The sequence below is a fragment of the Botrytis deweyae genome (genome assembly GCF_014898535.1).
Source record: "Botrytis deweyae strain B1 chromosome Unknown BDEW_017, whole genome shotgun sequence".
Lineage (NCBI taxonomy): Eukaryota > Fungi > Ascomycota > Leotiomycetes > Helotiales > Sclerotiniaceae > Botrytis > Botrytis deweyae.
In genome coordinates, this window is record NW_024066224.1 from 276,436 (window position 1) to 292,248 (window position 15,813).

General features: G+C 38.9%; 2 protein-coding genes across 2 annotated transcripts; both read left to right on the top strand.

Annotated features, from left to right (window-relative positions):
- Positions 1-3,581: 3,581 nt before the first annotated feature.
- Positions 3,582-4,562, top strand: EAE98_007327 (uncharacterized protein; the record flags this gene model as incomplete). Its single annotated transcript, XM_038954950.1, has 4 exons — positions 3,582-3,612; positions 3,669-3,737; positions 3,794-4,121; positions 4,190-4,562. The coding sequence occupies 4 exons, from the start codon at positions 3,582-3,584 to the stop codon at positions 4,560-4,562; spliced, it is 801 nt and encodes a 266-aa protein (XP_038808600.1).
- Positions 4,563-9,774: 5,212 nt separating this feature from the next.
- Positions 9,775-11,440, top strand: EAE98_007328 (uncharacterized protein; the record flags this gene model as incomplete). Its single annotated transcript, XM_038954951.1, has 2 exons — positions 9,775-9,916; positions 9,972-11,440. The coding sequence occupies 2 exons, from the start codon at positions 9,775-9,777 to the stop codon at positions 11,438-11,440; spliced, it is 1,611 nt and encodes a 536-aa protein (XP_038808601.1).
- Between the last annotated feature and the right edge of the window lie 4,373 nt (positions 11,441-15,813).

The following is a 15,813-nucleotide window of genomic DNA, read 5'->3' on the forward strand; positions in this document are numbered from 1 at the left end:
TCTGAATAAGATGATTGTCATTAATTACTTTGCTGGTGTTTGCCATATCGACAGCGATTTGAGAACATAAGATGAAAGTAAAATGACAGAATTTCCAGCTATTCCGAGCCAACTCTCTGGAGAAATAGGTAAGAAAAATATGCTAATGCTACCCCCATAAAGAGAATTCCGTGTAATAGAGGCAGTGTTTGCCGTCTCCACACAAATTGTGAGTCCTAGCTCGAAAGCTAGCGATAGACTTCATACATCCTGTATGCGGTACTGTATAGCTGCAGTTATATACTGGGCAGAATGACTTAGTTTGAGCGGCGTGTGAATAATCTTTGCGGTCATTTGTTAGGAGACTTCTATATAAATCGGGAAAGAGAGTGTGAGATGTGGCTGAGCGGACAGGAAAAGAACCAGAGGCAATGAGTGGAAAAAGGTGCCATAGATACCTTCATCAAGATGCCGGCGTGCTGATGAGGGAAGCGGGTGCTGTAGAGATATGAGAGATGGATGATATCTAGAAGAAAAGGTCGGAGGTGACACAATTCAAGTATCCCAGAAAGAGCGTAATTATTGTCGTTTTTCATGGTCAAATCTTGTATCGTCTAACGAATGCGCTCGTTCTCATTCATTCATATATCTACACAAACTTCAGAAGATGTGGCTGTGGAGCCAGAAGACCCATTCTATATAATGCAGCCGGACAAAATTGTCAGAGAGTCTGGCGATCCTTCGGATTGTGGAAGAGAAATGTGAGTGTCGTGACTGGTCCTGAGCTAGAATCCTTGTTACCTCTTAGTTTCAGATGAGAAGGATCGGGAATGAAAATGGGAAGAATTATACATGTAAGATAAATTGGCTTGTGTATGGTGTTTATGGGAGTCCGCGAAGTGGAGTCGAGAAGGACTGGAGAAGTAGGTGACGGTTTCAGTGAAGGTGAGAGCCATGAGACGGTTTGAGGGGGGGTTGATGGCATGCACTTTCAACATTTCCTGAGCTTGAAACCCACGCAGAAGTGAATCATTTAGATACTGGTAACCGGCAGTTATGTATTGTATCCTTAGAGGCATAGAAAATGCTGTGTTGTGCTCGATATCCCAGATGTCAACTCCATAGGGGAGTCAATCCATAGATCCCGCGATTTAAAGGGTGCAATATGACTATGCTACAAAAGCTCTTCTTGCTGGTGCTTGAAGATCCGGAGAACTTGAGGTTTGGTGATTCGCATTATTTTGGATTGACAGCGGGTTGTCATCACAGTCATTCCTTTGTAAAGCTGTGGTTGTGGGGCGAAAACACCCACTAGTAATTCATTTTAGCTTCCTTTTCAGAAACATCAGAGTTGCTGAGTCCCCAAAGAATGTGAGGTCTAGACATACTCACCGCATATATACTTTCTGGTGAAATTATCAGGTGCATCTTTTGCACCATTGTGTGAACTTCTTGCAATCTTTCCGGTGGTATTTACTTACGAGAAAGGTTTTGCAGGGGCTTCTATACCGATGTTGTGATCAGAACATCGAGTAGAGGACGGAACTGTGAATTTCAATCTAGTAGTTCACATGCTACGGCTTGGAATGTAGTAAATGGAGGGCTGGTGTGTTCTCAATGCGAACTTTCTGCATTGAAACCGGGCTCCCTCGTGATATATTGGAAGCTATCGGTGCTCAGAAAAGACCCTGGATAACAAGCATACTTTTAAAACACGAACCCAAAGAGTAGAAATCATTTATATCCCCTTTGAAAGAAAGTGCAGAAAGTACTGCTGTCCCTTTTCCTCAGCTTGAGATGATAGTGCTTGACATGGGAACCGTGTTAAAAGACAACGTAAATCCAATAATTGAGACAATGGAAGAGTTGTACAAGATTCCTGTAAGCAGAGCACGAGAACGGAAAGAAGAGGCCTACAGTGAGTACATCATGTGGAATTGGTTTCGTGCTTCACCAATGTTCGACCCCTTAAGGCCATGAAGGGTTAGCAACGAGTCTACGATACAAACCCATATATTACTCGCATTTTACCGTTGACTGTCATGCATTTCACAAAATCCGAATGACTGCACTAGTGTTAAAGTGCATAGTAAAAGCGACAGTGATTTGCATGCAGGTGTGGAGAAATATAAACAAGTGAAGCAGGCATGTTGTTGACAATCTTCCCAACGGTGTCCAACAAAAGTTATACGATTCCCACCAAAGATTTCCCTGCTGCAAGTGTTGGAAAGACATCCAGTTAGTTCATTCCTTACCTTTGGAAATAGTCAAGTCAGCCCTATATCAGATCTTACTATGGCTGGCGAGGCAACGAAAACTTCCTTTTCAACGTCGGCAAGGATGTTTGATACCATGCTTTAAGAATCAACATATAAGACAAGAAAGAGAAAAAGCTGAAACACACAAATTGCCTGGCCACTCGGCGTATTTATGGATGCAATTACCGAAGTATCTTACACAACACAACATGCATGTGGTCTAGCATGGGGAGCTTCTCAGGTACGATTACTAAGTTGACAATGGCTTCCCTATACTTCCTGGTATTCCCCTCTAATAAGAGGCAAGAAATAAGGGAAAGGGTTCGATCACATTGGACACTGCGGGGTAGGACAAACGATCCATATATGGTTCTCCTCTAAGGATCTCCATCTTCCCGTCGGGAATGCGAGAATGAGGATTCAGGAACAATAATTTTGTACAGAGTACATACAGAAAATTCAATCAAGTGGGAACTCGACAGTGCTACATCTTGACCTGCATGATTAGGTGCAGCTTTAATGAATGACGAAAGAAACGTGTCAATCCGTTGTCAAATCCTGTAGCAATACGAAGCCAAACTTCCAACTTCTCTCGAATAACGCGGTCTGAAGTGAAAAACAAGCTTTTTATTTCTATCATTCAAATCTATATCGAGACTTCACTCCAACCATCACTCCACTCAGCAATCCACCAATTGATCTGTTCCTGAATTAAAATGGGACCTAAATTCAAGGGTCGTGGATGATTAAGCAGAATCGTGACTTATGATTGGCTGATTAGCCAAGAGTACCTTGTTACCTTGGTCCCTCGTTGCTCTGTGGACTAACCGAGAACTGATAAGAGTAAACAAATCCCAAGCACCCAAAAATGGATTCACTGCGCCATCTTCTTTTTGATAGAAACTTTAGCTCTCCTGCCACTCAATTTTTTGTCAACCAAAATTACATTGTGCAGGAAATCTGGACCTCACTCTGCTTTCCCTCTCTCTCTCTTTCTCCATTTTCTGGAGAATTCAAAGAATCTGACTGCTACGCTCTTTTCTCCCCTCATCTTTTGGTGTTGAGATATCTAACAAATCTTTATCTGAGTGATAAGCAGTGCGACCATATATCCACATTCTTCTACCAACACTTTCACGAACCTCACGAATAAAACCTATTAACGATTGATTGACTATACATTCCAAAAGATAACCAGCATTCTTCGCACTTGGAACTTCTTATACACGTTGCAAACATTCCACAGCTGCGACTCCGACGGTCGCTCCGAAGACACGGGGGACGGGAGTGGCAGACTCTATCATCGCATTAGGTCATTCGTTTCGAGACATCACATAGTTTAAGATGGCGGAAAGAGGGTTTGGAGGCTTCTTGAGTAAGTAATGGTGAATATGCGCAAATCAATGAATTATGTACTAACATAATTCGCAGGAGCTGTGCCATTTTTAGGATATCACCATGTGTTGATGATATTGATCGCAATTACCATTATATTACTTTGTGAGTATTCAGAATCTAGCATTCCAACGATGGACATCCAACTAACACTCTTCCAGCTCTCTTATTAGCAGGATGTTCATCTTCGTCACCTATGATACCCGATATCTTCCTTATTTCCCTCTACTATCAATCATATACACCAGTGCCATCGACCGCACAAACCGATTACAATGTACACACAGCGATATCTAATATTGTTGGACAAGCAAGATTAGCCGCAAGAGTTGGATACTTTGGTATCTGCATCAACCCAGATGGAGGTGCATGGTTATGCAGTAACAATGCAACCGCATTGGCGAATGAAGTGAGCGTGGATCAAGATCCTTTGAATTTGATTTGGCTTGCAAGTCAATTCAAAGACATGATTGTTTTCCCATACCTAATGTAAGTTGTCTCTCTCGCTCTCTTTACTTTCCCCGCTTCTTAGAGTACAGATTCTAATTTCTTCATAGTATCATCGCAATCATTTTCGCATTCATCTGTCTTTTGCTTCTAGCCACATTCCCTGGATGGCACGAAGAAGAAGATGCTCACGGAAGTGAACGAGAAGTCAAACCTTTCCCATCGCGATTCGTCTCCCAAATCGCTTTAGCCATCATCTTTATTGCTTCAATCTTCGTTCTTGTCTCAGTCCTATGGCAACATACAGCTTCGGTAGCCGCCTCCATCATAGCCCAAGATCTAGGGAACGGCAGCGTCAAAAGTGGTGTTGGTAGTACGGCCATGGTCCTAGGATGGTTCTCTTTTGCTCTACTCATTGTAGTAACCATCGGTTTACTGGTCATGATATTGAGTATAAGAGTCTTGTCAGAGACATTCGGTTGATAGGTTTCAGAACTATCAACGGAGAGAGAAACGACATATATATCGATACCAAAGAAGTTGATTGATTGATGATTTTTAAGATTTGTTTGACGAAGAAGTTCATTTCAGCGTGCATAATGAGAACCATGACGAGAATATCGTTGCTTGGATTGATATGACGAGACATTTTGGAGGGGGCTTTGCTTCGATATATCCGGATGTCTTTTTTTTTGTTTTTTTACCCATTTGATTTTGATACGGATAAAAAATTACTCAATACGACTTTGTATACATGGGTAATGGCATTTGGATTGGAGTTTAGACTGGCCCTGCTTTGGATTTGATTTTTGAATCGATTTACAAGATGCCATCTCTAGCTTTGGAAAGCTGAGATAGGGAATCAATGCGGAATTTTTATGCTTGGAACGGTTGGGGCACTTAATGATGGATGGGATGGGGGGTAGGATGGCTGGCTGGGTGGGCTCTATCGAATTGGCCCGGATGGGTGGGGATGCGGATTATGATTGTATGTATGAAGTGTATGAGAATATCTTGGATGGGGGGAGGTATGATACGAGGAACTGGATGCATGAATGGAAGTACTTGTGAATTCTACAAAAGAATATCCAACTGTGATGAGTGGTGTTTGGATTGCATTGATGTGATGTGACGTGATGTGATGTGATATTCCTGGCAGTGTCCAATGCGATTTGAAAGCTCCGAGGAATGATACATATGTCAATAGATATGCATCTACTCGACTACTTGCAAGGAGGATTCGGAATGGTATTCTCTAAATTTTCCATCCTCTCCACCTCCTCTTTGTCTCTTTTTTTGATAATCCTCACCCTTCATCCTCTTCCTTATCCGAGTGCACGCGCTTATTACCCGAACTTACCAATGGAGGCTCCTAGCTAGAAATCTGTGGTGGATTGATAGGCATGTGGATAGCTAGATAGGTAGGCACTGGGAGGCACTGGGAGGCACTGGGAGGGGAGTAAATGGCAGGGGAACAGGGGAGAATAACGAGTTTGGCATGTGTATTGTTGGTGAATGTTGTGTTGGGGTTATTGTGGGTAGTGTGGGTAGTGTGGGGGATTTTTGATGATAGGATTCCGAGCTTGGTGGGGGGATGAGGGGTAGAGTGAAGGGGGTAGAGTGAGAGGGTAGAGTGGAGGGGGTAGATGATGATAGGGGAGGGCAGCAGGACAGGGCAGGGGCGTGGGCAGGAAGGTAAGGTGTGTTTGTTTGTGGTTATGACGGTGAGATGGGCGGAAGGGTGCGTTGGGTTTAGTTGGATGTGTTTGAAAAAAGGGTAGTGGATACTGGAGTTGGGGAGGAGGAGGGAAACCTGGAAGGGAATAAAGATAATCTGAGAATGAGCGGGCAAGTGAAGAGGTATAGACATTGGAAAGGGGTTAAGGAGCTGGGTAGAGGGCGGGCGATGAAGGAATCAGAAATAGGAGAGGGAGGATGGGATTGGGATTTCTGAGCACTTCTATATGAATTCTTAGTTGCATTGCGAAATGTTTGTTTGTTGGTTAGTTGGTTGAGGAGTGATTCGAAGAGTCGAAGCGAGGTTTGATTAATGAGATATTGAGATATTGAGATATTGGATTTAAAGAGAGATGGCTTTGGTAAGGAGCTGATGGTATGGGTAAGATGGGTGATGGAGGTGGGAGGAGGTGGGAGGGAAGCGAGGGAAGAGAATAGAAGGGAAGGAATATGGTTGTGGTTGTGGTTGTGATAGATTGGTAGGAAGTGGGAGTACTGGTTGGTGGCTGGGGGCTGGGGGTTGGGGTTTGGGGGTTGGGGTTTGGGGGTTGGGGTTTGGGGGTTGGAACTTGGATGATGGATTATGGATAATCATTTTATGTGGAGGTGGAAGGGAGGGTATCTAGAAGATATACAGAGGGTATACAGAGGGTAGATACTGCCGATTACTAGATGTTATTGAGTGGGTGATGATGAAAACTAGAACTGGGATGTCTTCTACCACATGGCTTTTATGTTGAAATAGTTGACGGGAACTAAATGATGGGATTCTTGGGGGTGTTGGTAGGAAATCATGCTTGATAAGCTTATGGTGTCGATATGAGTATTGAGGAGTGGAAGACGGTGATGTAGTGATATATGCGAAATCTCGGAGGACATCCGAGGGGGGGAAGAAGAGTTGGTGTTATTACTAAAACTATATGCGGGATACGCAAAGATTGTGTGAGATTCTGGAGGGGGGGAGTGGTGCTGAAGTGCCGAGCCATAATGCCGTGGCAGGTGGGTAGATTTGAAGAAAGCTGTGGTTTAGATGTAGATCTAGTTCATGGTGTTTTAGAGGGTTCGAGTGGAGAGCGGGATGGAAGAAGAGGTCGGATGGTTTAAGGATGTTGATGGTGTCGGATGGATTGTGTGAGAAATGAGGATGGAGGATGAAAGATGTATATCCGGAGTCTGACCGGAGGAAATAGAATTTTTGAATGATAATTATGGAAAAACTGAAACATCAGGATCGAAGGATATGTCTCCTTTTTAGAATGCTTTCGTAGGATTTCCAGACTCTGGAGAGATGAGTTGAAGTGTGTTTAGGGTAGTAATAATGGTGATGGAAATAATATGGATGTAGCTTGGTTGCAGATAGTGGTGAAAGACGTAATGAGTGTGGGAATAGTGCAGGTGTATATGCATGAGTCTATGGATTGTGTGGATATTGGCGGAGAGATTATGAAAGGAGTTTGTATGAAGTGAAATATACAGTAATTGATTTTGAAGAGAAGGATCTTTTGTGTCTGCTCTAAAAACCTACGGGAGTGTATTTTTTGGAATAAATTTAAGCGGAACTGGTATCTCTGCTTGTCTTGATATGAAGGTTGCCAAATTATAATGATTTTTGGGAGTAGGTGAATTCTTGGATTGTTGGTAGAGGTGGAAGGGTGATGGAAAGAATGCGACAAGTTTAACAGGCGAATTAATGGGAAGGTAGAGGATGGCAGATGAACCGACAGACAAATAAACCGAACAACAGTCAGCTTGACTGCACTTACACTTCTATCTAACTGCGTATTCTGAGGACTCCAGTACATCATCTTGAAAGAGAGACCCCGAATAGTTGAGGTTGGAGGTTGATGGGGGTCCTACACAGCCCATAGACCCAAAATGTATTTCCAGAAGGATAATGATAGTTGAATGATGCGATATGAATGGCAACTAGAAGAGAATACACTCACGATACCAAATGAGTCAAACTCAATCAACGAAAACACACAAAGATGATGGAACTGGCTTACAATTATATGCGAAGATCTAATCTATTCATAAATGTAGAGCTGTATGAAAGTACCTAGTACTTTGAGACATCATGATTGCGGTACGCTGTTTTTACTTATGTTAAGCAAAGACACAGACCATGGGGTTGAATGAAGACTTTGAAAATGAATGAGGAAGGTAACCAAATTTCGTGAATTGGAGGGGACCATCGTAGACCTTGAAAATTCGACTTGACGAGCGGGGTAAGAATCGCGACAACGAGATCACCTTGGCCTAAGCGCTGTACTATTCTCAATAAATATTCACCAACCAATGGTAAGAAGTATGCCAAGTGATTTATCAGGATGTTTTTGTTTTTACTTACTTGGCCTGCCCGGGTGGTCGTAGGGGTGACCGGAAGGAGGGAGCATTCTAGCAAGATCTCTGTTCTCAACAAAGTTGTGGATAAAAAAGATTGAAGCATTCGAAACACGTTAGAAGAAAATCGCAATTCGATCTGGACCATATTCTAGGCTCAAGAATCACGCCATATGTTCCCGATTGCTATACGGTTAGTATTCAGAACTAGCGTCTCCAATGATTAAAGTTCAACCATTTTGGGTTCGATCAATTCCCCTCTTGCCAGTAACACAAGAGTATAACATTTCCACAATAGGTAAAGTCATTTTATTGCCAAATATAAGTGCCTAGTGCCTTGATATCTACAACTCCGGCATTATTTTATCTATTTCAAAGCTAGAATGACACTGACATGATACGAGTGGAAGAACGAGTGGACTTGAGTGGACTTCCGATGCTACAAGGCAGCGAGTGGAGCTTGAAAGAGGCTAGAGCTGGAAGGGAGAAGTGGAAATAGAATCTATGGCTAATACTAATAAAGGACGTACATCAAATTTAGTCTACGATCTAACTGTGACTCAGTTAAAATGCGTCAACAAGAATCAATGGAGTGATGGCTCGATAATTCCACATGATTTAAGGTTCTAATGATAGAATTTTGGTCGGCATTAATTTGACTCAAGATTCTCGATCCGAAAGATTGATTATTTGGAGCTCCGGGGTTTCTTCTGAAATTTTTAATGTTAATATGAGAAGAGTACAGAAAGCTGTGGAGATAGTGAAGTGAGCAGGGCTATAATCAGCTACATACTTGGCATGGTTATATGTTTTCATCTTTAATTCAAGAATATAGAGATGGAGTAGCTATCCACCCAGCTAATTTCATGTTTTGGCAATGTGGTTATCATGCACAGACCCCTTGAAAAAGATCACAGTCGGCTCTTCAAGCGACCTCAGATTTCTACGAGAACTTTGTACGCTTGTAGATGGTCGGTTTATTCATGATCTCCGACATCAACCATTAAACGGTCGTTTTGTCTCACGTATTTTTCGCGCAAAGTGATTTTCGAGTACTGGTACATTAACCTTACTGTTAGCGATTGAATTCCTATGAGCCATAACAGTTACGGTACTTCAAGAAAGTTGAGATAATATAAATCAGAAGACCTAGTCCAACATTGCCATTCACACACTGCACATTGATGAATGTTTTTTCTAGGTTCCTAGGGATTGATAAGTGGTGAAGTCGGGATTTAGATTAGGAAGCACTACCTCCTATTAGACCGAACTAATAAACGAGGCACATTGACCGCCCTGGTAAGGCGGGGCAGAAAACAGTCGGGTGTTTAATCCCTGTAAAATCGCGGGTCTGAAGGAGTCCGGCGCGTCTGCCCACGACATAAAATATCAACGATGTCATTGATACATGATATAAAATTAATGTTATGAATTTTATGACCTTACGACTTTGACGACCATTTTTTATTCTCTCTTTATTGACTACCAGTCATTATTATAAGGCAGATATCTTACCAGAAAGTATTTTCATACGCGATAGCACGATTTCTTTACCGTGTTTTCTAGATAATATTCAACGAGTCAACCTGGAGATTTGACTGCGCCGATTTGCAGTATGGACGAGGGGGAGAGAATTTCTTTCGAGGAGCGCTCAAAGGCTCTGCGAGTCGAATTGAAAGTATGGGAAAAGGATTTTCAGAACAATAATGAAGGCCGCAAAGCCTCAAGAGAGGATATCAAAGCGAACCCGGATATCGGTATGGATCCTACATTTGCGCATTCTGCCAATCAATTATACTTACATTCCCGCAGCCTCGAAATATAAAGAATTCAATAGAGTACGCGACATACTCTCTGGAAAGATTTCGCACATACCTCCACCGGCTCCTAAACCAACACCCCGAAAGAGAAGACATGGAGAGGATCAAGATGAAACACCCCAAAAGCGTGCACATATCGATAGAACACCCTCGAAGAATACAATATTACCATGGGATGTTGACCCTTATCATTCGCCTTCCGTTATGAGAAACCTATTTGCTACACCTTCGAAGAAAACCGCAATTGGACCAACACCACAGAAGGATGGGCAGGTTCTAGGGTTGTTTGACTTGGATCCAGACAGTGCCGCAGATTCTCCTTCCACTGCTCCTGGGGTATTTGGGAAAACAGCCGGCATAGACGCAACTCCTCGAAAGCATGGACATGGAATAACTCCAGTAAGCTCAAGAGCAATCATGCACAGCAATACGCCCTCATCGAGAAGGACCTTGTTGTTCAGTACGCCTTTGAAGAATAAGATTGCCAATGCTCAAGGATCAACAACACCTTCATCAGTATCAAAGCTACATTTTAGTACACCATCATTTTTGAGAAGAGATAGCCAACGAATTAGAATGCCGGCTCTCGATGAAAATGAAGAAGGCCCACCTGATTCTCCAGAAATTATTCGAGGTCCTCGAAAACCAATGATCAAAAGTCTAAGCAGTATGCTTGCTGGTCTCCGGAAGATGGAAGAAGATGCTGCAGAGGATGATTTAGAGGCTCTTCGTGAAATGGAAGCCGAGACATCCAACCCGTCCAAGCCCACATCAAAACCAAAATCAAACCCACAATTGACTGCTCTACCAATTAGCTCGACAAGCGCCTCGTCATCAAAACCGCCGACCGAAGAGCCCCTTCCAGAAGACACAATTCTGGTTAAAGATAGTCAGCCACAAGAATTACTGGGTGGTTTCGACGATGAAGCTATGTACGATTCTGAGCCCGAAGAGGCGACAGAGGCACCCAAAAGAACATACAAAAAGAGAGGTCAAAAGCGTACCACCCGTCGTGTAAATCTCAAGCCAAATCGTACCAAGCCCTCTGAGCCCATGCCATCTACAAATTACCACAATGTGTCAGAAAGCGAAGACGAACTCGCGCTTCCTCATACTCGCCTCGAAACTATACCCGAAACTCAACTCGATGATGAGTTCCCTCCACCTGACGATGACGAATTCCCACATCCTGATGAATTTCCACTCGACGGTCGCAACTTCGATTCTGATTCCGCTTCCGAATATACGGCTTCAGAAGGAGGAACGCGGTACAGGAGACCCGATCAAGATAAGACGAAAAAGAAAAATCTGGAGGCTAACAGGGAAGGGAAAGTCAAGAAGGCTGCCAGGAAGATCAAAGCTACTGCAGGCAGTCTACAGAATTACAAGAGGTTGAAGTTGAGGAATAGTGGAGCGAAGGGGGGACCAGGGGTTGGTAGCAGATTCAGGAGGAGAAAGTAAGGGCTGCAACTTGAGAGCGAGACCTAAGGAGGAACGCAAAAGAGACGCGCCTCGGAGCCCAGAATTTGAGTTGCGCAAATGATTTGTGAAGAAACGCATGTTTTGCTATACACTTGGAGATACCAAAAGACACTTTGAAGTCTAGATCTGCGTTTCTTTAAGAATATCCAATAAAAATATAATACTTACATGTACATGCACTTACTCTTAACCTCTTTTCCTCCTGGATAGATAGCTCTGATGTTCTAACATACATTGAGTTGACTATAGATACGAGCGGAGTCTAGATGTGTAACATGAGATTCTGTGCACGTAGGATGTATTAACTGATTTATCATCGAGTCTTTTCATCTCGGATACTCATAATCCTCTTTCAACAATCAAGCAGGCTCCTCACGATAACACGGACCATGCACCCCATCCATTTTCACTCTTCTGGTATCCTCTTTCCTCTGCCCTCTGCATTCTCGTTCAGCGTTGGCCTGACCGTGCCTGATTCTGTTCTTGCCTGATTTTTCTCTCATCGTCCCTTCCCATCTTTCAGTCCTACCTAGGTATTCCAAGCTCTGATCTTACGATGCCAATTTGGGTCTGTTGACTAGACGCTATCTATCACGTCACTATTCCATACGGTCAGGCCAAAGAGATGGAGACATAATCATGTAATTCGGAATTCCGTATCTTATGTCAAAAAGTGGAAATCATCCGGATGTTCATCTTGGTAGCTGCACATTATTGACTAGGTAATGTAAGGATTAAATTAGTTAGTTTCGACTTTCACATAATTGGCATTTTTGAGCGACGACGACAATAAAAGAATAAACAAAAAACGTTGACTGTTCAACGGAGCATTATCGGATGCTCGTCCATGACTCGCACCTGAGACATATTCAGCCGTCTTCAACTTCCTTGGCATTTGGCGATGCGGACAAAAGAAAGCATTTGCTCATTTATCGCATCCTAAATTACACTTTTCAATTGAAAGCTACTTTTGTCCTGAAAAGAACACGATAACTAATACGGTTAATAACAACTCGTCATCGAGGCCCCTCCCTACACCCCTCCCTACACCCCTCCCTACACCCCTCCCTACACCTCTCCCTACACACTTCAACCCACACATTCTTTCCGTAAACAAGATCAGGCCTCTTCGAGTATTTCTTTGCCTCTGTAGGCTCTCCCATTTAATCAACTCACAATATACTATAGAAGGTCATAATCTTACAACAATGATATACAAATTTACGCTAGCAATATATCTCATTATACAAACTAATTACGATTTCACGCTAGCGAGTTACGATTTCATCAGTCGACGGTACAAGCAGAAAAGATACAGCAGCGTTACATATGTTCCTATCTAATGGATGGCCCTTCCAGAAACTTGATCGGTAAGATCCATCACAAGCCCTTCAAGTAACTAGCAATCCATCTGCCGTTCTTATTTTCTTGCTCTTTACCTCAACACTTGCTGTTTGTTACCTGGGTTCTTGTCTAATTTTCTGCCCTTCTTTCTTTCTTTCCCATCTAATGAATTTTTTGGAGGCATAACTCTTTACCACCTAATAAACCAGCAGGCTCCCAACAATTTGTATCTAAGGCTCTTTATGATATCATCTGGATTGTCTTTGTGATCATTAGAATCCTGAGATGGCCTTGATGAAGTCGTTGTTGCAGATATTGTTAATTATTGTTGTTGGTATCAACTTGGGTTGATAAAGTGTATAGTACTTTAGTCTATTGTATTTCATTTATATTTGATTCTTATCACTATAAAAAGCTAATACTTAATATAATAGAAGAGCTAATACTAATGTATATGCTAGTATATATATTAATTATAATACAATGCTCTCTTAGATTATATAATCAATATCCCAATATTAGTAACTCTTAAATTGAATAAATTATATACTTAAACCTAAGCCTATCATTCAATCTTAAATACAGTATTCTACTCATCCCTTAACTCCCATTCCACTATTTTCTTTTCACCCAATACATCACTTTAATAACTATTTTATTAATATTAATCAAATCTTTTAAAACTTGATATACATTGTTTTTAGTTATAACATCTACAGGATTCGATTTTTCGTTAATCCATTTAATCTCTATAATCTCTCTATTTTTGTAATATTGTTATAAAGTTATAATATTAATCAGGAATCGTTTTTTTGTATTTATACTGAATTTAGTTAATAGATTATATAATGACTTAAAATTCATATAAATTATAAATAATATTTGCTTTTTAGATTTAAGAATAGTATTAATAATACTTTTAATAGCTATTTTGATATCAAAACCTAGAATTAGTGTATATAGCTTAGAAGCTAGTATACTTTTAGTGATTCTCTTACATTTAATTAATATCTAATAAATAATATTAATATTACTATACTTATCCACAAAGTATATGATATAATCAATTTGCAATAATAAATCAGTATTATTAGTAAAGAATATATTAGTAAAGATAATTAAATCGATAAAATCCATATTGAGAGGTATGAATATGAATTCTCTTTTTGAGTTATTCATCTATTATTTAATAACTTTATTAAACTTGATAGTATCTTTCTTCTTCAGATCTATTATCTAGGTAGTAATAGAAAGATAATATAATATTTTTAATTGATATACAATTACAATATATATATCTTTTATATATTAAACAATATATTAATTCTTCAAAATAATATTTTTTCAAATTTTTTCTTTTATTCTATATATATCGATATTTCCTAATATAACTATTCTAAGATTATTATATTATCTTTCTTGATTTAGATAAATCCTATTATCCTTAAGAGTAATCAATTTACTATTAAATTTGAATAAATGATTTTTGATAAATTACTTCCTGTTTTTAGTTATAAAACCAGCTTTTTCCAACTTCTTTTATTTTAAGTATACAAATCTCTTGTTTTCAATTATAAGAATATTATCAATTTGAAATCCTATAATACTAATACAATTAGTTGAATAGAATAAATAAAGATTATATATAGATTGTATTATATTTAGCCTATTCCTATAGTGATTATGGTAAATTTCAAATCAGTGATTTCCTGTTTTTGGAATACTATATAAAGATTTGATAATATATAGTATATATCTGTTATCAAGTTCGATCTTTATTAATATTTTCATATAAATAGGTTTACTTAAAGTCATGATTGACTGGGTATATGTCTGTATAATATTCTGTAAATAGATCTGAATATTCTTATTTGATATTTGCAAAATAATAGTAAATGTAAGAATAATATATTAACTAATATATTGAATAATCAGTAATTGTATTAAAACAATGATTTTACTTATATTCTTATATACTTAAACTACTAGTTGTAACTTTGTATATACTTTATCAATCTCTTTTTTCTTTATTTCGTCAATAAATCGAGATTTAAATAATTGTATTTCAAACGATATACTGGTTTTTGAAATAATTTTAAAGATTCTATTTTTTATCAAACCATTAACTTCTTTATATTGTGATTCCTTATATCGTATAGGTATATTATTTTATAAGAATATAGTTAGTTGTAATTACAGTTTAATATTAATATCCATTATATTAATTATATTAATCAAATTACTATGTAATCAATATTATAATTGTATACCTGGTTATATTGCTAGGGGAGGTATTTGCAGTCGTAATATAGATATATACAATATATCAATTATTATAGTATTATTATTATTATTATCCATAATATTAATATTATTCGACTCGATTTCTTTAAATTCTTTATAAAAAGATTATACTGATATAAATTGAAATTTAATTAATTTGTTAGTAAGTTTTACCTCATATATCTCCCTATCCATCCCAATCAGAATATATGGTTTAATCCATTTACCTAATATATTATTGCTTTTACCCTCTTTCTATATTAAAATCTGTGAGTTAAATAATAAAGTAAGAATTAATATTGTAAATAATTCATTTTTCATTCTGAATACCTTTATAACCTATCTCTTAGCTTGTATATAATATATTTCTATTATAACCTTCTTTATAGCTTTTGTATATTAAATAATTATCAGAATTAAAGAATTAATATTACTCAATCTGAAATACATTCTGTAAACTAATAATATAGAAATAAGTCTATTAGATTCTACTATATCATTTACAGCTTTCACTACCATTTACAGAATCATTGATTTTATTAAATTATTATCCTTAAACTCCTTCATCAAGATTTTGTATATATAATATAATAGATAATAATATTATTCTATAATTCCTATCGAATTATATACCTCAATTAATACACTTTTGATAATAATTGATATAAATTTTATATTCTAAATAAACTTTTTACTTATAAAATTCTTTCTCATATTATAAATAA